Genomic DNA, 20,485 nt, shown 5'->3' on the forward strand with positions numbered 1-20,485 from the left:
TGGAATGTAGGGAACGAGGTGGGGAGGAGTGAAAGGGAGGGTGGGGATGTGAATGAAGCATGTGCAGGGTGCTAAGTAAATACTAGTTGTTGTTCTGCTGGTGTCAAAACTAAGTGTATTGAAGCAATTTGGGGCTTTGTGACATTTTGGTAAATGCTTGGACTCATGGGGGTGAAGGATCTTTTTGCTAGGGTATGATACACTTTTCATCTTTGATGTTTAGGGTCACCAACAAGCATGCTGAGGGGAGGGGAACATTTAAAATAATGAAACTGTGCTGGATTTACAGCGGCCTGAATGAACTCTGGTAACAAATGATGGAATCGTTAACCTAATGCACTTCACAGCTCATCAGAGAAGGAAGTGTTCTTCTCAGCAGTCTGAGGATGGATGCTTCAGATCAATGCAAATATATAGCCAATGATGAACTTAAAAATGTGCCTCGGCAAGTGAAATTAGTGTTTACTTTGAAATGTGACTTAAATGCACATCTTGGACAGAACTGATAATCTTCACAAATGAAACTTGGAAACATTACAAACAATTAAATCCAACCTAAGTCTACCCTTTACGGAAATGTCTCACTTTTCACTTGATAAGCAATAAAGTGATGCCAGATGAATGCATGTCTTGGAGTACACAGTGTTTCTGTGCCACATTTCCTACAATATTTATTCACTGTTAACCATGCTCAGGATGGATTCTTTGTAATGCAGAGAAGAGTCAACAAGGCTGATACTCAATGTTAGGAGGATGAACTGCAAAGTATAACTTGATAAACTAGGGGTCTTTGGCTTTTAAAAGAGAAGTTTCAGAGGGGACTTTACAGAGGTTTTCAAGATTCTCAATGGTAGAGAGTGTAAACTCAGAATAATCCTTTAAGATATGCAATAGCTGCATAACAAGAGGGTGCAAGTTCAGGGATGTGAAGAGCAATTTTAAGACAGACACCAAGAAGTATTTCTTTTCACAAAATATAGTTAATGGATGGAATTTGTTTTCCAGGAAGGTTGTTAAGCGCTCCGAGATGCCGTCCGGCATGAAGGGCGCTACATAAACGTTATATAAAGTTGTTGTTAAAGGACACTGAACTCATTTAAGAACCAGCAAGGCATTTAATGTCAGTGATGGCATGATAGTATAAGTAGTAACTTGGAATGTTAATCCTTGTTTTCATTTCATACTTATAACATTAAAGAGTTTCAAAGTGCTTCACAGGGAATTACTGTTAGTGCGGGGACTGTAATTTTGTAGGCAAACATAGCAGACATTTGTGTCAGCAAGTCCCACGAACAACCATGAGGTGGACAACCAATTAACCTGGAAATTGTTGGCAAGGATACTGGTGGAAACTCCCTTCACTTTTCAAATAGTACCATGGGATCTTTAAGGTTCTTCTGAACACGCAGACTGGATTCCAGTTTAACATCTCATCTAAAAGATACCATTTTTTAAAGGCACCATCCATGCATCATTCTTCAAAGACGTCCCCCACCCCCTGCCCCATTATCTCCACCGCTGTCTCCTAGCAACTCACCTGCAAGTCAGATCTGTCAAGTGAATAGAGTGAATTTCTTCATCCGAACCTCTCTTGTGATGTATTGATTTCAGATGGAGGACCCAGTTCAATTAAAGGAGGAAGGTAATAGATGCTTTCAGAACAATGACCATGACAAAGCTATTGAGAACTATACTAAAGCAATCCAACTGAGCAAGGACAAGAAACTTTTAGGTGTGCTTTACAGAAATCGAGCAGCGTGTCACTTGAAAAAGGTAGGAACTGAACCCAAACTGATTTGACTTTAAACATGAACAGTAATAAATGAATGAATACCCTAAGTGTTGATTAATTCTGTTGAAGAAATACTATTCATAGAACAATATAAAAAAAGTTCTTTGGAAACTTCTAGTACACAAAGATTTATGTTATTTTACTGTAATGAAAGTGACATTAACACAAATGTAAGATTATCAATTTAAGTATAAATTGAAGTGCATATGTTTGATTGAAATAAACTGACAATGAGCCATCTGATTACAGCATGAGATATTTATATTTATCTTTCAGCTCAGTTTGTTATCAGAGTAAACATGAAGTGTTTCCCCTCTGCATAATCTGTTCTGCCAGTGTTATTTTCTAGCAATTAACCAATCTAGGATTCCTTCACCTTCAAGCCTGCTGTCGTCTATAGGTCTATTATAAGTCTACCTGCATGATTTCATGTCTAAGTTGTGATTCTGACAGCTGGTTGGGCTCTGCACTGTATCATCGCCTAAGTGTTGGGCTAACAAGGTTACAAATAAATGAAACATTGAATGACAGTAAATGATGGATATCATGTCGAATCTTTCAGTAATCCATATAACCATAGAAATTTACAGCACCTGAGAAGGCCATTCTACCCATCATGTCTGTGCTCGCCGCTAAGCTATAAGAGAGTAATTTAGGGTACATCTGGGACATTTGGCAATGATTTGTTGCAAAACATGTGGTATTTAATGGGAAGAGAGAGCCTTGCTCCTTGGAGGAGGGAGCAATGCAATTTGTGCGACTGTAATATAAAAGTGTTGCGTTGAAATTTGTATGGGGATTGCTCCTTTAAATTGTGTTTCACAGCTCTCAGACTATCCCTTAAATGACTAGCCCCTTGGAAGTTTCATAAAACAGATTTGTTAATGATCAAATATGTTCAGAAAAGTCCCATTTTTCCATTTGACCCCTTCCCCCCGGCAGACATCAGCTCAATGGCTGAGCCAGAAGAAATCCTTGTTGCTATTGTTTTGATTTTAGTGCTGCTTTGTGGGAAACCGACAAGGTTAACTTAATCTGTGTCCTGTGGTTTGGCAGTGACACACCAGCTCGGGCCCAGAGCAAGAATCAGGGCCAGGAGTGGGAATCCAAGGCAGCAGTGTATAAATAATAATAATAATAGTAATAATCCTTGCATTTGATATAATCATCAAACAAGTTTCAAACCCAACCATTCATCCCAAGGCAGGAAGGAGGTGGGAGTTGGGAAGAAAGCACAAATGGGGATTTCACAGCTGCGGTCAGTCTTTAAGAATCGATGGCAAATTATGATACTTTAGGACAGATTTGATAAACCATTTAATAATTAATTTAATCTTTTATGGAACTAGGCAAATTTTCACCCCGTGGTCCTGAAATGTGGCATTGAAATGTCAGCTGTGGAGTAGGGATCCAGAGACCAGATTGGGGCCAGCAGTGGGAATCGAAGGCAGCAGTGCAGAAATCACTGAACCAGTTTCAAACCCAACTATTAATCCCAAGCCACCACCCATCCAGTCTGTTCTTACTTTTAGATGCTGTCTGATGTGAAGGAAGCTATATAGACCCAAGTTGTTGTTGTAATGACCAGTCATAAGGGCACAGCCTTAAAAATAGAACCAAGCCAGACAGAACTGAGGTCATGAAAATGTCCTCACCGAGAGGGTTGTGAAGATGTGGAGCACTCTGCTCCAGAAAGCTGCAGAAGTGAAATCAATAGGGATTTTTGAAATCAAGAGAGATAGACAGATAGATACCCGGGTAGTAGAGGTATTAAGGAAGATGACAAAAGGATATTGGCTCTGGAAGATAAAGTGGTGGAACAGGCTCAATAGGCTGAATTGCAGCCTACTCCTCCTGTTTCCCTATGTGCTATCCCTTCAGCTTTTGTTACCTTTATTACCGCAGCTGCTAAAAACATTTGGAAGAATGTGAAGAATGTGAGAGTGATGTACGCAACAAAAATTGGCCACTAATCTTTTCCTTTTCTCTCCTTGAAGGAAAACTATGTACCAGCCGCAACAGATGCCTCAAAAGGTAAGTCCTTGCCTGTGTCTAGCACAACATTAAAAGCTCTGAAACAAGCTGAATAATTTTTTCACATTGATTTTACTTGAGCAACAACAGATCCGTGCTAGTAGTTTCAGCCACTCTGTCTCCACTCTAGGAACTCCATCCTAGAATCTCAATGGAGGCCTGTAGCTCAGTGGTTAGAGCACTTGCCTTGCAAGCGAGACACGTGGGTTCAATTCCAGGCAGAGGGCGAAACCTTGGGCAAGTTTCCTTCCTCCACACGCCTAATAATAATCCCTCCAAAAAACAAAACAATAATAAATTGGTCATTTTTAATCCACGACTGTTTGTGGGACACTGCTGTGCACAATTGGCTGCTGCGTTTTGCCCACAAATATTCAGTCAATTCATTTTATAGCGTATTCTGTGAAGCGCTTTGAGACGTCTAGAAGACGTGAAAAGTGCTATATCAAATGCAAGAATTATTATTATTATAATGCCTTTCCCTCTCCCTTCCCACCTTCAAACCCTGCCTAAAGATCTACCTTGTTGCTCTAGGACTATAACCTGTGTGAGGGGTGTTATATAGATGCAAGTTGTTGTTGTTGTCTGTGCTTTCAGTCACTTTTTCCCTCCCACCCACTCACTTCAGGCTCCCAGTCAGCAGTGTGAAGGACTTTGAGATGCCACCTCGACATGAAAAATAAATAAATGTAAATTGTTGTTGTCATTTCACCAGCCATTGATGTGGATGCATCGGATATCAAAGCTCTCTTCAGGCGGAGTCAGGCTCTGGAAAAGCTGGGAAAACTGGACCAGGCGTTCAAAGATGTACAGCGCTGTGTCACAATCGAGCCTAAAAACAAAACCTTTCAAGAAATGTTGCGACATCTGAATACTAACATCCAGGAGAAGGTTAGAAACTATGGTGTAACATTTATGATAGTTCTTAAGTATTTATATAGATTGTACAACACAGAAACAGGCCATTGTGGCCCAAATAGTCTGCCCCGGTGTTTAAATGACACACAAATCTGAATATCAGTTGGGAATCGAACCCGGGCCTCCCATGTGGCAGGTGAGAATCCCCCACTGAAGCGCCAATACACATTAGCTCTGATGTTAATTGTTGTTTCAATGTCACACTCTGCCTGTTGTATTACCCTGGCTGATCACTGGGGCGGAGTCGTCTCTCACCGAGTTCTCTGATGTTCAAACTGATCTGCGGGCATCTCGGAATTCTAGCCAAAAGGTTTTTTTTGACCCTCAAAGAGTGAAGTAGTTTTGTTTTTGTTTTAACACTTATTTACTGGCTTGGATCTTCGAGTGAGTGATGGTTTGTGTTCATTACGGCCCAGAATATATTAGTTCATAGTCGACTTTGGACTTAGCTCGGTGTTACCTTTGAGAGCACTGCATTTATGCACTGTCTTGGCCAATAAACCTTCAGATAAATTGATAAATGCACTGCATGACTGCCATTGTTGTATGAAAAATTGGCTGCTACATTTGCCAATGAATGCAGTCACTACTCTTCCAGAAACTCTTTCAAAGTGCGCTGAATGTGAATAAAATCCATCATTTTTGTTAAAAAGCTTACATTTAGTTTGTGACTTTTTCCCTGTTTCAACAGCTGAAAATTCAGTTCTCCACAGATAGCAGAGTAGAAAGGATGTTTGAGGTCTTACTTGATGAGAACACTGACAAAGAGAAGAAAGAAAAGGTTTGTTTTCCTCTTGTTTGGTCGAGGGTGAGACTTTTATGTGTTTTTTCCAATTTCTTTGCTCAATATATTCAAAAACATGTTGATGATTGGTGGCAGATTTGTCACACTTTTCAACATTCACATCACATATCACATTTCTCATCTCAATAAATCCACCCTCAAGCCCTCCAAATTCTCCCTATTCTTTCCGGGCATTTTGCGGAATTGTAAATGCTGTTATTTTAATGTGTCAGTGTGGCTCATTTGGTACCGTTTTCCCTTCCAAGTTAGAAGATTGTGGGTTCAAGCCCCATGTTGGAACTTTAACTTCCTTGTCTCCAGTGTAGTACTGGAGAGGTGTCACATTGCCAGAGGTGCTGTCCTTCGGATGAGTCATCAAACTGAGGTCTTGTCTGCTGTCCAGGTGGAAGGTAAACGTCCCATGGCACTATTTGCAAAGAGAAGGGAGATTCTCCTGGTGTACTGGCCAACAATCCTCCAGATCAATTGATAAATTTACTTCATGGCTGTTTGTGTGCCATTACTGTATGCAAATTGGCTGCCACTTTTGCCTATAAATGCACAGTCACTACTCTTCACAGAAACATATTTGAGAAATTTCGACATGATGAGGCACTATATCAAAAGCAAGTGTCATCATTATTCTTATTTTATCATCATTTTCTCTTCCCTCTGGTTCAGATTTTTTGGGTGTTAAATTAACTATATATATATATAATATATGATAGGTATAAAGATTATCTATCATCAACATCACATTTACAATATAAGATCCACCTCAGTTCCCATCCTCAGCATGGGTGGTCATCCACCATTGTGAATCACTTTGCGACATTCTCCCGATGTGAAATGCGTTAAATAAATCTAAACTGCATTATATTATACCCTAGCCCCAGCTTGGGTCCAAACCCAGCGCTTTGGGACATCCTCCTGACATGAAAGCACTTTATAAATGCAATTTGTTGTTGTTGTATTGTCAGACTTCAGGGAATGCCTTTGCATTCATACAAAATGCTCCTTCATTATGTCACCAAAGAGCAGAGGGCAACAATGAAATTTTTTACCACTGCAGAAATTCAGGATTAATTCCATCAATTTGATGCCAAAATTAACATACAGCAGTGAAGAAGAGATTTTGTCCACTTCATCCACAAAACACAGTCACTGCACTTAACAGAATATCGTGAAGCACTCTGGGATATCCTCTTGACCTGAACGTTGCTATAATAAGAACCTTGCTATGCCAAATCTAAGGATCATTTATTATTATATTTTGCTACAAAGCAATTGATTATTATTCGCACCCATTACTTCAAAAGAAATGGAAAGCAAAACTTTAATTTATGATCTCAAACTGATTTAGCCAAAAAAGGGTATTTTCTCAGATAATAAATTGCACGTTTTTGTTTAATGACAATAAAGAGCTGGCATGTATGTATTATTCCAAATATTAGTTTAACATTTCTCCCCAAATATAATTTCTTTATGCAGGCTATAAGCAATATGATTGTCCTGGCGAGGGAGGATTCTGGAGCTGAAAAGATTTTCAGAAATGGTGGTGTTGATCTCTTGCTGCGTCTCATTGAAACCAAGGACCCAGAGATGATCCTTGCTGCTATAAGAACACTTTCAGGCATGTGCAGTCGGCACAAGGCAAGGGTGAGTGACAACCATACTGAGTAAAGTGTTCTAACAATTTAAAGGAGTAAATGACTGCACAAGAGCTTTTGTTCCACACAGCAGCAATAATGTAAATGATAATAATAAAAAAATTACACAAGTACATACAGACAGGACAATCAGCTGTAACAGAACAGATATTATCATAAAGAATCAAATAGATTAAACATGTAGTATGATTGATGTGGCTGTCCCGAATTATTACAATGTGAAAAATAAGGACATAGTTCCTATAGTCATTGGTGAAACTGGGACTGTTAATAAGACTATTTATAGGTAGCTTGACAAAATACCCGGTGAATAAAATATCAACCTCCTGCAAAAAGTAGCTATTTGGGGAAGCTCAAATATATCAAGAAAAATAACATAAGTAAAGTGGCAGCTTGACCCATCACTGAAACCTATTTACATCTTACCGCTACAAAGCGAGTTAAATTGTAATAATAATCCTTGCATTTGGTATAGGGTCTTTCACGTTGGGAGGATGACTCAAAGCACTTTACAGGATTTTACATTTACAGGATTTTACATTTTGTAGGCAAACAATGACACAATTTGCACACGGCAATGTTCTACAAACATCCATGAAATGAAAGACCAATTGTATCTGGGGGATTGTTAGCCAGGACACAGGATACAATTGGTCTTTCATTTCACATTGGGACTTTGAACACATAGACTAGGCTCATGCTGCAAGGCATTACTAGGAGCGCGCTGCAGTGTTGGTGGAGCCGTCCATCGGATGAGATGCGAAACCGAGTGCCGGCCTGCCTGTTCAGGGGAAGTTAAAGATCCTATTCGAACAGAGGAGAAAGTTTCTTCTGATGTCCTGGTCAACAAAACAAAATTGTGAGCCAGGACATAGGAGAAATTCTCTTTTTTCTTATCGAATGGTGCAATGGAATTTTTAATGTCCATCTGAACAGACAGATGGGACTTTGATTTAGCATCTCCTCCAAACGACAGCATCTTCAAAGATGCAGGGCTGTTGTGAAACATCATGTTTTTCACCCTTACACTTACCCTCTAGCAGCTCATTTTCCCATAAGCAGCCTACTGTTTATTTCAACTATCTCTAACCTGACTAATTATTGTAAAACCTAATGAGCCAATATCCCCACTTGGGAATTCCAAACAAAATCCGTCACTCACTTCATGGCTGTTTATGGGACACTGCTGTGTGCAAATTGGCTGTTGCATTTGCCTGCAAATAAACAGTAACTACATTCACGGTGAAAAACTTTGAAGTGCTTTGAGACATCTCGATGACACGATAAGGTACTATATCAGATGCAAGAATTAATAATTATAATATGAATGAAGGTAATTCACAAAAGCATTCTTGAATCTCTTCCATATTAATTGACAAAGCATCGGGCTGCCTTTCCAATTGGTGTTGCATATTGAGTTGTGTCAGACACAGAAGAGGTGTCTCCATTGAAATTATGCATTGCCAGAGGTGCTATTCATAACACTGACCAGAATTTCAGCCTTCTTACTGGTAATCAGCAAGTGTTCAGTCAGAAAGAGCAGAGATTCCTTATCTTAACTCTACTGAAGGCGGGAGGGTGTGTTATGAGGTTGTAGCTCTTAGAATAAAAACGATCATTGGTTATCCATAATCGTTAGGTAGCTTACTATTCCTACTGGCAGATATAATGTATTTCCTGTCAAACCTGATTAGCAGAGGAATTCCTGATCTTGAAATAGCAAATAAATTATTAAACAGGATGTTCAGCTTCTGAAAATTGCATTTCAAAGTTAAGCTTAAGGCAGCAAATAATAATAATTCTCGCATTTGATACAATGTGTTTCAAGTCGTGAGGACATCTCAAAGTGCTTCACATGATTCACTGTAAAGTGTAGTGACTATTATTGTAGGCGAATGGGGCAGTCAATTTCCCACAATAGAATACAATTCTACAATTTGCATTTATATAGCGCCTCTCATGTCAGGAGTGTCTCAGAATGCTTGAACAAACATCCATGAAATGAATGGTCTATATTTGGTAATAAAGTACTTTATACTAACAACAAAAGTCCTTGCATTTGATATAGTGCCTTACAGCCTAGCTCAGTTTGGCACACTCTCGCCTCTGAGTCAGAATGCTGTGGGTTCAAGGCCAACATCAGGAACAACTTGGAACACATATAGTCTCTGCTAGTGCTGACCAAACTACAGCCCATGGGCTGGTTCTGGCCTGTAGCGTTGTCATGAGGCGCACCCCACCCCCGAATAGTTGTAATAATCTAAGTAAGTCTGTGTTCGATCAGTAGAGGATTTTCTTGATTGAATATTTCTTGATGTATCAAGAAATATTCAATCAAAAAAATTAATTTGTTGGCCGATCAAAATGAGTGTTCGATGCTGTCACTTCAGTGCAGTGCTGGTGGGATGCTGACTGCATACAGTGAAAGCTGCTTTAGCCGGATACTAGTTAACCCCATACAAAGACCCCAGCCCCGATTCATTTATATTCTTGCCTGTTTAAAATATGCCGGTTAATCCGGACAAAATGCCACACTGGTCCCGGCTGCGTCTACTCACTCCTTCCCACCTTCTGTGTCTCGAGCGGCTCCACTCAGCCATGTGCGTCTCCAGGATGGAGGTGAGAAGAGTTAACGTGATTAATTGGCAGCGGTTTCCAGCCATTCACAAGTGGCTCCAGGCTGTCAATCAGTGAGGGGGCGCGTGGAGGAACGGGGCAGAAACAAGGGAGGGAATAGGAAGAGTCAAATCGTGATTGATTGACAGCTAGAACTGCTTATGAACGGGTGGAGTCTATCTATTCACAACCGGCTTCAGGGTGTCAACCACGTAGGAGCCGCCACCGCTAATTGGTCTCCTTCCTGTCCACTGGGAACTGCAATAGGAGAGAGGAGGCACTGCCACCACCCCTCTACTGGGAGGGAAGAGAACTTCACCTAGCCTCGGACACCACTTAAGCCAAACCAAAAATTCAGCCTGATGTGTCCAGCTTAAGCGGCTTCCACTATATCTGCAGGTGAACGACTTTACATTGAAAGTGCTCAAGTACTTGTCCCCCATCCACCCCACCTCTTTGTGAATGACCAAAAAATGGTCATTTACTTTATGGTTGTTTCTGGGACAATATTATGGGCAAAAATTGACTGGTGCATTCGTCTACAAATACAAGCCACTACATTTCACAGTAAAATCCTGTAAAGCACTTTGAGGTGTCTCAATTGCATGATAAGGTATTATATCAAATTCAAGTATTATTCATTACATAAATATAAATGATATCATATTGACAATACCGCTTCTTTTTAATTCTATTCAGCAGCGCAAAGCAAATACATATTAATGAACTCATTTGCATTGATTTCCACCTTCCTTTGACTCTGGCGTGTTTGAATTTCTGAGATGTGCCTGCAATTAAATTACCTTATTCAGTGCATGTCAAACAATGTAATGTACTCCCCACAGTCAAAAATAACAAAATCTTATTCTATTTATTTTAAAGACGTGCCATTTGTGGACAACACGTCTATAGGGATCAGGCCTATGACCGTTTCAAACTCACTTGATTGTTTTTCTCAATGGTACCTCACCAGTAAACGTATCACATTACTGCATAAAACATTCAGCGGGAAACAATTGCTTCCTGTATTAATTCTGCGTCCTTTGCAGCAGAAAGCAAAGAGAAATGTCAAGGCAATAAGGTGAATGAGGATATATATTACCTGAAGGGAAAAATACATTATGCAATTATATTTTGATGTAATTAAATGCAAATCCACTAGAATGTGGTGCTGTGAATGAAACAGAAGCAATATAATTTAGGATTGGGTGGTTTGGGCGGGTGTTTGGGGGAGGCGGGAGGAATGTAGCATGTCCTTTTTGGGGGGTTAGGCCTGCTCACCCCCAGTAACTGAATTAGATCAAAACGTTCCATTTTGGGAACAATTTTCCAAATTGAGACATCAATTGAGACATCCCTACAGACAAGCCCGAATCCCCTCCAAATTCTTGTGATAATTGATGTCATGTTGCCAGCCTGACTCAGTTGGTTGCACTCTCGCCTCTGAGTTAGAAGGTTGTGGCTTCAAGCCCCAGTGTCTCACTTCACACATGTTTGTGAGTCATTGCTATGTGCAAATTGACTGCTGCGATGGCCTGCAAAATATATACAGCCAATATGATTTATGGTAAAATCCTGTGAAGCACGTCGAGGCGTTTCAACAATGTGATAAGGCATTATATTAAGTGCAAGGATTATAAGAATTATCACAGCATCTGCTGCATATGCCTCCCACAAATTAGCAGGATGAAAATGTGCTCAGTAATTCATCAAAAAAATCCACAGAGGTGTACGGTCCAAAGTAATTCAGAAAGGGTTAGGAAAAGCTTTCAACATTGATGTAACTATGAATTAATTGCATACAAAACACATGCCCAACTTTTCTTATTTGAGTACCTATCATTTTATGTGTTTTGCCTCATTTTCCAAACACAGGCTTTTTGGGATGTACTAAACAGGAGTGATCCCCAATGACACAGTCAATGACTGATGTGAAAAAGCACGTCACCCTATTGGTCATTTGTCATTGCTGCCATCTGCTGTTGGATGAACCTCAGCGAACTGGCTATTGATTGGATGGTGGCAAAGCTCTCACTCTCACTGAGCTGCTCACCAGGAAGCTCGCAAGTTGTTTCTGGTACCTACTATCCCACCTCCTGGGACCTCAAATACACTTGTCTGACATCTAATGAGCAACTAGTGATTATCCTTGTGGGTTGCGAGGGGTAAGGAGAGGGGTGAAAATGAAAGATCTCCTTCAGGCTGATCTGCTTCCAACATGACGTGCCTAACAACGAAATACTGGAATCGAGCCCATCCTCTGTGGCAGTCTTGATCACCTAGTTTCTGAGCCAGGTGGGTCTGCAGTAAACAAAGGCACTGTTGATGACAGATCATCCAGTCTGGCTCATCGAGAGGACTTGGAAGGGCAGACTAGTCAATGGGGGCAAGTATTCTTCCCGCTCAACTCCTGTTAACTGTGCAAACCAAAGCCTTAACAGGTAGTGTGGCCCTAGCTGGACAAACAGCGATAAGGTTGCATAACAGTGCTCTCAATGTCAAACTATGTGGTTTTATTTGGTTCAGGTACTCTAATACTCTCTGGAATTAGATAAACACACTGTGTTTCTCTTTGGAAAGAGAGTGCATTTCATTCCAGACACAGGGAAATTTCCAAAAGTGGGTGACATGGATACGTGGAACTTTTGGGTTTGAATATTCCCATGCATAGTGATTTGCAGTCACCTGACATAGTAATAATAATAATCCTTGCATTTGATATAGCGCTTTACACGTAGGGAGGACGTCCCAAAGCGCTTCACAGAACACACTGTAAAAGGAATTGACTGTATATTTGTGGGGCGAACGCAGCAGCCAATTGCGCACAGCATGTCCCACAAACAGTCATGGATTGAAAATGACCAATTTATTATTGTTTTGTTTTTTGGAGGGATTATTATTAGGCGTGTGGAGTAAGGAAACTTGCCCAAGGTTTCGCCCTGCCTGGAATTGAACTCAGGTCTCTCGTTTGCAAAGCGAGTGCTCTAACCACTGAGCTACAGGACTTCACGACATGAAGTTACTTCATGGTTCACGACCAGGAGTTACTAACTTCTGATTTCTCTCATTCCTGGATGGGATGTTAAGCTTGCTGTCTGACTGGCAATGTTGTGTTCACAGGCTTGCGCTATAATGCATTTGGTGAATTTGGAAAAGATTTGCAGTATCATGGCACTAGATCATGAAGAAATTGCCTTGTCCACCTGCAACCTCTTGCAGACCATCTTGGAGACCTTTAGTGGAGAAGACATGAAGGATCCCCGTGGCAAGGAGGAAGCTATGCTGCTGGGTAACTATCAGTCAGTCTGTGTGGATCATAACGTAAAGTATTGATGAGTTGAGCATTAATGGATTGCAGCTGCAGCTGACGTATATTATCATTCTAATCCTTTAGAGAGTTTGAAGACCACAGCACAGTAGGACCTGCTTTTTACACTGATGACTCCACACGCTAAATAAGGCTCTGATCTCAGCCTAACTGATGTCAGTGCATAGGCAGGGAAGAAAAATTGGCAGTCACATCAGTCTTCTGTATCTCCTCTGTATCTATCAATGATTCTTTCAAGAGCTAGCATTGGAAGATGTCTGGTTGGAGGTCACATTAACAAGACAACGTTATGAGTGACTAAAAGAGAAAAGAGGGGGAGACGAGTGCAAAATCAAGAAAAAATCAGTCGCAAATTTCTACCCAGGACAGTATTTTGTAAAGTATTTTGTAGAGCGATGATAAAATAGTATCCCAGTATTAATAATTGTGAAGAATTAATCGTTTATTTATAAGTTGATTTTAATTAATTAAACATTAAAAATAGGAAGAACAGCGTGTTAAACCTTCTGATTGACCGCGAATCAAGAGAGCACTTTTGATGTTTTGCAGCTGTTTTATTGATATATATTATTCTGCAGACACAACTCGAGATGAAAAAATGATCATAGCACGACTTTTAGAGATGCTGGTCAACAAGAATGTCTCAGGTCATGGGCGAGATCAAGCCCTTAATCTGCTCATCAGAAATGTACCAAGAAAGAATCTGGATACTAAAGATAACACCAGAAGCTTGGATGCGGTTGATATGGGTGAGTATTGTGTGTTTTTTTCAAAAAGTTGATTAGAAAGAGAGAAGAGAAAGAATGAGAAAAAGAAATAACTTGTGTTTTTACAGTGCATGTGAAAAGGTGAGGTTAATGGGTTTTCGTCAAAGACACATAGAATCAAAATTTTTCTGTGCAGAAGCAAGTCATTCGATAAAACTTGTCATTTTTTCAGCATTCTTCAATATTAATTCAACTTTGGAACTTCCAGCCTTTTCCCCATATCCTTTAATATTTTTGCTGGAGTAAAATCATTGGAAGAGAAACTACTGAATTATTATAATAATGATAATAATAATAATAATAACTGGTGCAAGTGCCTGCTGCGTTATGCTAACGACTTGGATCTCTGCAGTGGGAGTGGGAAAGCTTTGCTCATACTGGTGGTGGCGTTTCAGTGACTGAGGCGGGATGTTTGACTCTTTTCAGTGGGCAAAAGTAAATTGGCAGGCTACTTCAGTTACAAAACCACTTTAGTTCTCAGACCCTTTGCAGGTCCTGTGTCTGCAGACTGCCAGTTCTACACCTCTTCAATTCACACAAGTGGTTTACACCATCACACATTAAACTGCTTTTCAAATGAGTCCAGTGTCCTGGTCTCATCCACCCTGAGTTGATGAGCTTTGATTAATAACAATCCTTTACTTGGGATCAAAAAGCTGTCTGACTTGCCTCTTATAGTTCTAAGTGTAGACCAGCATCACCAATGACAAAGATTTTTGTCACTTCATAAACACTGATAGTGGTTAGCAAATCAATGGATATGGGCAGGAGGATACATTTTCAGCTTGGCTTGGCTTAAGCATAGCTCCAATAGGACTCCAGGCTGCTGGCTCACCCTGCTCTATTGGAGGCAATAGTTTGACATGATGTGTCCGTGAGCCATTAGATAATACAATAATTCTATAATAGTGTGTCGTGTAACCTTTCATTCCCCCAAGGATTAAAAGATTTTTTGAGATGATATAACATCTCACCATGACACTACAATACCTGGATTAGTTTCAGCGCACTTTAACAACTCTTTGAACAATCATATAATGAGGCCAACACAAACAGATTGAAGACAAACTGGTTACTTAGGTGCTGCTATTATATTAGTTTCTCTCCCCCCTTCCTCCTTCTACCATGCCAGTTTGGAGAGAGTCATATAATCTTTGTATTGCGGTTTGGGCTCTAGACAATTGGAATGATTCAGTCATCTCATTTCATAGTAATATCCTGAAATGTTATAATGTACAATTAAAAGGCTTTTAAAACCCAAGCCTGGCACTACCGAACCACTATTCCTTGATTTTACCTATTTTGTTTCTCTATTCCCTTAAACCTTGAAGAATCGCTAAACTAAATCCCCTTAGCTCTGCACCTCGGATGCTTAATTTGCTGAAAATGAACAAGAAATTTCAAAGCAAATGTATTACTCCACAGTGAAACTCTATGTCACAGACCTCATTGGAACTCTGCATAAGTGTCAGCCAATGAAGCAACACAGGAAAGCTTAGCAGCTTTATTCCTTGCTTTGCACACATTGTCCGCGAGCAAAGCATCAATGGGAAATCTTTCAAATGTTAAGCAAGTCTAGATTGTCCACACAAGGGTGTATTTCAAGTTGTAACATACACTTGGGATTCAGGGGATGGTGTCAACTACTTAAAATCTTTTGTCGGCATTTGAAGGCCTACAAATAAATAATAATTTTGTTTCACCCACAAAATAGTCAATCCAATTTACAGTATATCCTGTGAAGCGCTTTGAGACATCCTCTTGACTGTGTGATAAGGTGCTATATCAAATACAGATTATTATAATTAATAATTTTACATTTGACACAGTATTTTTTAAGTTGAGAGGGTGTCTCAAAGCGCTTCACAGGATACATAAAGTGAAGTGACTGTATTTGCAGGTGAACGTGGCAGCCAATTTACATACAGCTATCCGGCAAACAGCCATGAAGTGAAATAATCAATTTAATTCGGGGCCTTATATGCCAGGACACCACGAGAAACTCCCTTCTCTTTTCGAATACTGCCTGGAGATCTTTAACCATTCATTTGAAACAGGCAGAAGGGACCTCGGTTCTAATGTCTCATTCAAAGGATGACACCTGCAACAATGTAGCCCCACCCCCCTCCCTCAACACTGCATTGGATTGTCAGCTTCGACTATAGGAGCTCCAAGACCCTTTATGGGGCTCAAACACATAATTTTCTGACAGAGGCAAAAGTGCAACCAACTGGGCCAGGCTGACACTCAGTGACTAAACTTCACATTAATTACTATGAAGTGCGTTGAGACCTCTCAACATTGTGATAAGATGCTCTCTCAAATGCAAGCATTATTATGATATATACTCATTATTATTACAGGTTACACTTTAATCCTGCATTAAGTTATTTGATAAAGTAATTAAAAGAATCTGAGGCACATGACAATGGTTTCCTTGGGCTAGTGAAAGAGGGCACGTCACAGGCCATTTCCTATCTGTGTTACTAACGTAATGGCACTTTTCCTGCACAGAGCAATGGACAACAGTGGAAAAAGAATATGATAGAACTGTTTTCTCTCCTTATTGCTAGTAGACATCCCTTTGAGAGATTATTCCAATGCTGAATGGAACATTTTACTTTAGGATGTACCAAGACAGTCGAAGAGGAGAACACAAGTTTAAAGTTGCAAAAGGCAATTTCATAACAGACACCAGGAATTTTTTCTTTATTAAGGGAGTAGTCAATGACTGGAATAGGTTGCCAGGCAGGGTGGGTTCAGTGCTTCTCATTTCTCTGGAAGTGGAACTAGCGAGGATTGTCTCTGGAAATGGCATGCTGGAATTCTGCATAAGTCCAATGAAGGAACACGAAAAGCTTAGAGGTCTTTTTCCCTGCATTGCACACATTGCTCGAGAGCAAAGCATCAATGGGAAATCTCTAAATGTCTAGATAATAGGAATTAAGGAACCAAAAGTCTTTGTCTCCAGCAGTTGTGTTTCAGCTGTTGCTGAACAAAGTATAGTTTAGCTATATCTTTTTTTATCATTGTCCTGTTTTTTTCCCCTGACATGCAATATGTGTAGAACACATTTAGCAGAAAACAGCTTCTATTAAATGTATCAGCTTCTTTGTAGATCTAATTCATAATTATTTTTACTTTCCAGGTTTGAAGAAAATCTTGAAAGTAGCTGGGCAGATCCCTGAGCTACCAAACTGCCTGCCTCTGACACAAAATACCTGCCTCACTGCCTCCATCCTTCTCAACAATATTTACTGTGACCTCAGATGTGATGAGGAAAGAGCCACTTTTCGAACGATCTGTGAAAACTACGTAACGTGAGTCAGGGTGATCCAACCTTTTGGATATCGAGGGCCAGATGCCACATTCGACAAATGACCGTGGGCTGCATGAGCAATATTTTTGTTTTTTCCTTCCACAAACATAAAATAATCATACAGAAATCCTCTGTTTTAAATTGTGTAATTATATTACTTAATAATGATCATCTCAATTGGAAATATATGCATCAAATGCTTTAATGTTTTAGAGTCAAAACGCAAGATATCAACTCAGCATATGGAGGCCCCTCCAGAGAATGCTCAACAAAACCAAAACAGATTAATCCATAATTGCAAAACTAACCCTGAACTCCTTCAACACAGATATGACTTGCAAGCAAACAAGGCACTGATGTCTTCTGTTACTTTCAATAAACAAGTTACACTGAAATCCTCTATTTTAAATAATGCTGATTGCATTGCGATAGGATAGCTGTTCTGTTTAAATTTTAATTTGCTCATCTTGTGCCCTTGTCTTAAAATTTAAGAACGCGGAGAATTTTGCACAAAAATTCTTAACTCCATTTCATTTCGAAGCTATTTGTCCTGTGCTACTCAAAAATGAACTGTGGACAATTGACTTCCAGATGAAGATCAAATTTAAGATTGTTTTGTAAAATTAGCCATGATTTTAAACAGTAAGACAAATGTCTTAAGCCTAAGAACATGAGAAATCTCAGGCCCCAAGATAAGGAGCATTAGTGCTGGGGAATGGACCACTCTTCCATATCACTGATATAGCCTCCCCAATATGAATTTCTTTGGCATTTTTATTTTATCTTATCCAATGAATGTGTTTGCACAACTTGCACAAGCTTTCAGAAGGGAACTAGATAAATATCTAAAAGTAACTAACCTACAGAGGTATGGGGAAAGGACAATTAAATGGGATTACAACAACAACAAGATTCCATTTATAGAGCGCCTTTCACGTCAGGAGGACGTCCCAAGGCGCTGTACAGTTGGGTCAGGGCCCGAGCAGGGGGGAAATGGTCAGGGTGAGGGGGAGGGGGCGAGGAGGGGTTAGAGAGTCGAGAGGGGAGCTGAAGGCACGGTCAAAGAGAAAGGTCTTGAGACCGGCCTTGAAGGAGGAAAGGGAGGAGGCGGCGAAGGCACTGGGGGTTAGAGTTCCAGAGCCTAGGGGCTGAGAGGCTGAAGGCCCGGCCACCGATGGTAGGGCGGTTGGGGCGGGGGATGTGGAGCAGACCGGAGCCAGAGGAACGGAGGGTACGGGCAGGTAGGTAGGGGGATAGTAGGTCGGAGAGGTAGGGGGGAGCAAGGCCGTGAATGGCCTTGTAGGTGAGGATGAGGATCTTGAATTCGAGGCCTTGTAGGTGAGGATGAGGATCTTGAATTCGGATTAGCCTTCTTCTGTGCTGTACATTTCTATAGTTCTTATAGTCATACATAATGCACCACATGACTGATAATCCAATTACTCAAAATATACTTCGCTAAGACTGAGATACTTTTGGTTTCAAAAACTCAAGAGCGTTTTGTATTTGGACTGCCATCAGCAGTAGCCTATAATCACTTTGGATTACTGGCACTTTTACTGCCAATGCTGAGCCAGCTAGACCAGCATACAGAAGCTTTGTTACAGTTCGACACGATATCTATTATTCCTTTGGTTACTGCATTACACAACATATCAGCTGAATGAAAGGTATCCTGTTTTAAAGCAACAGAGCTTCCTTAGATTGCAATGAACTTCTACCACATGATTTACATCTGAGCCTTAAGGAGGGTGTTTGAGTTACAGTTAAAATTCTAAGTACTCGTCAGCTATTTTGAGCATGCAATTATGAAATTGTTCCTGGTATAACATGGAGAGAATAGGCCTTGGCTTCTTTCAGGAAACAGCTTCATTAATAACTACAACAATGCCCCCAAACAGGTCCATCCAGTCCCTTAATATGTTTCAGTAAATGTTGTATGCATTTACGCAGGATCTAGAAAATTGAGTTTTTAATTCAAAGAGTGAAAAAAATACAACACTTCACCTGTTGAAACTGTTCAGGGTAATACAATTGGCAGAACTTAGGTGAAGCTGAAGTGTTTGTTCACCATTGTTGTTATTATGGCAGATACCGAACATGTACAAAATGTTATTCCATTTAATAATCAGCCATTAAAAGTGGGCCTTTAGGTAAATCGAAGTACTCTAGTTACACTGAACCTTACTGCTTCAGAAAGCTCACTGTGGCTGAACAGAGTAAGTAGGCAATAAACAAAGCAAACAGGATGTTTTGCTACATTTTCAATTGTATTAAAATCTCCTGATATTATGCTGTATCTGTACTGTGCACAGTTTGGTCACTGCGCCATGAAGCTATAGATAAGAACAATTAGGCTGGAGGGATGTTGGCAGGATCAATTGTAAAGAACAACTAAGCTAGGGCTCTTCAGCTTTGAAAAGAGAGGTCTCAGAGTGGTCCTTGAAGGGTTATATAATATATTTAGGTGTCAGCCTCGCTCGGTAGGCAGCACTCTTGTCTCTCAGTCAGAAGGCTGTGGATTTAAGTCCCACGTCAGGACTTTGAACTCATAAGTTAAAGCTGATATTCCAATCCTATGCTGGGGGAGCACAGCACTGGACGAAGAAGATAAACAGGTACAACATTGTCACAGGAAATGAGGGTATAGAGTTAGGTTTGTGAAGGGCAAGTTTAGACAGACACTGTTCTTTACACAGAGAGCAATTGACAGCTGGAGTAGGAAAGGTGTTTGAGAGTAGGACACTTTTAAGAAATATATTGATGTATTAATGACAAAACTCAATGTATTAATGAGTACAGTATATAGTACAGAGGGGATTTTGGAAGAATTAGAGTAAATACCTGAAGGACCTCTTTTATTTGAACCTCTTTTGTAATGATATAATAATTATCGTTCCTCTTGATATAGCACGCTTCAAAACATATCATGTTTCAAAACATATAAAAGTGCTTCACAGGATTTACTGTAAAGTACAGTAACTGTGTACTCTTATGACTCAGAAGCAAGAGTGCTACTAACTGAGCCAGGCTGACATCTAAATATCTTAAAAATTCTATAATACCCACTGTTAGACCTCTCATTTCAAAACTGAACACGGCAGCCAATTTGTGCAGAGCAATGTCCTACAAAGAGCCATGAAGTGAATGAATACATGAGAAGTATTTCAGTTTTGGTGGCAGTAGTAGTGGCATTGGAGACAGCATGACCTGGCAATAAATAAACTCGTCCCTTCCCACATGCAACAGGAAATAAT

General features: G+C 40.2%; 1 protein-coding gene across 4 annotated transcripts in view; it reads left to right on the forward strand.

The window, feature by feature from the left end:
* The window catches only part of unc45b (unc-45 myosin chaperone B), a 46,371-nt gene that overhangs the window by 6,430 nt on the left and 19,456 nt on the right, over positions 1–20,485 (forward strand). For all 4 annotated transcript variants that reach the window (XM_007892644.2, XM_042332855.1, XM_007892645.2 and 1 more), the window contains 8 exons: positions 1,612–1,773; positions 3,790–3,826; positions 4,542–4,717; positions 5,436–5,525; positions 7,020–7,187; positions 12,935–13,103; positions 13,721–13,891; positions 17,058–17,229. In XM_007892644.2, coding sequence (XP_007890835.2) covers positions 1,612–1,773; positions 3,790–3,826; positions 4,542–4,717; positions 5,436–5,525; positions 7,020–7,187; positions 12,935–13,103; positions 13,721–13,891; positions 17,058–17,229 — 1,145 coding nt within the window. The remainder of the gene's footprint in view (positions 1–1,611; positions 1,774–3,789; positions 3,827–4,541; positions 4,718–5,435; positions 5,526–7,019; positions 7,188–12,934; positions 13,104–13,720; positions 13,892–17,057; positions 17,230–20,485) is intronic.

Source organism: Callorhinchus milii, unplaced genomic scaffold (genome assembly GCF_018977255.1).
Source record: "Callorhinchus milii isolate IMCB2004 unplaced genomic scaffold, IMCB_Cmil_1.0 Scaffold1, whole genome shotgun sequence".
NCBI lineage: Eukaryota > Metazoa > Chordata > Chondrichthyes > Chimaeriformes > Callorhinchidae > Callorhinchus > Callorhinchus milii.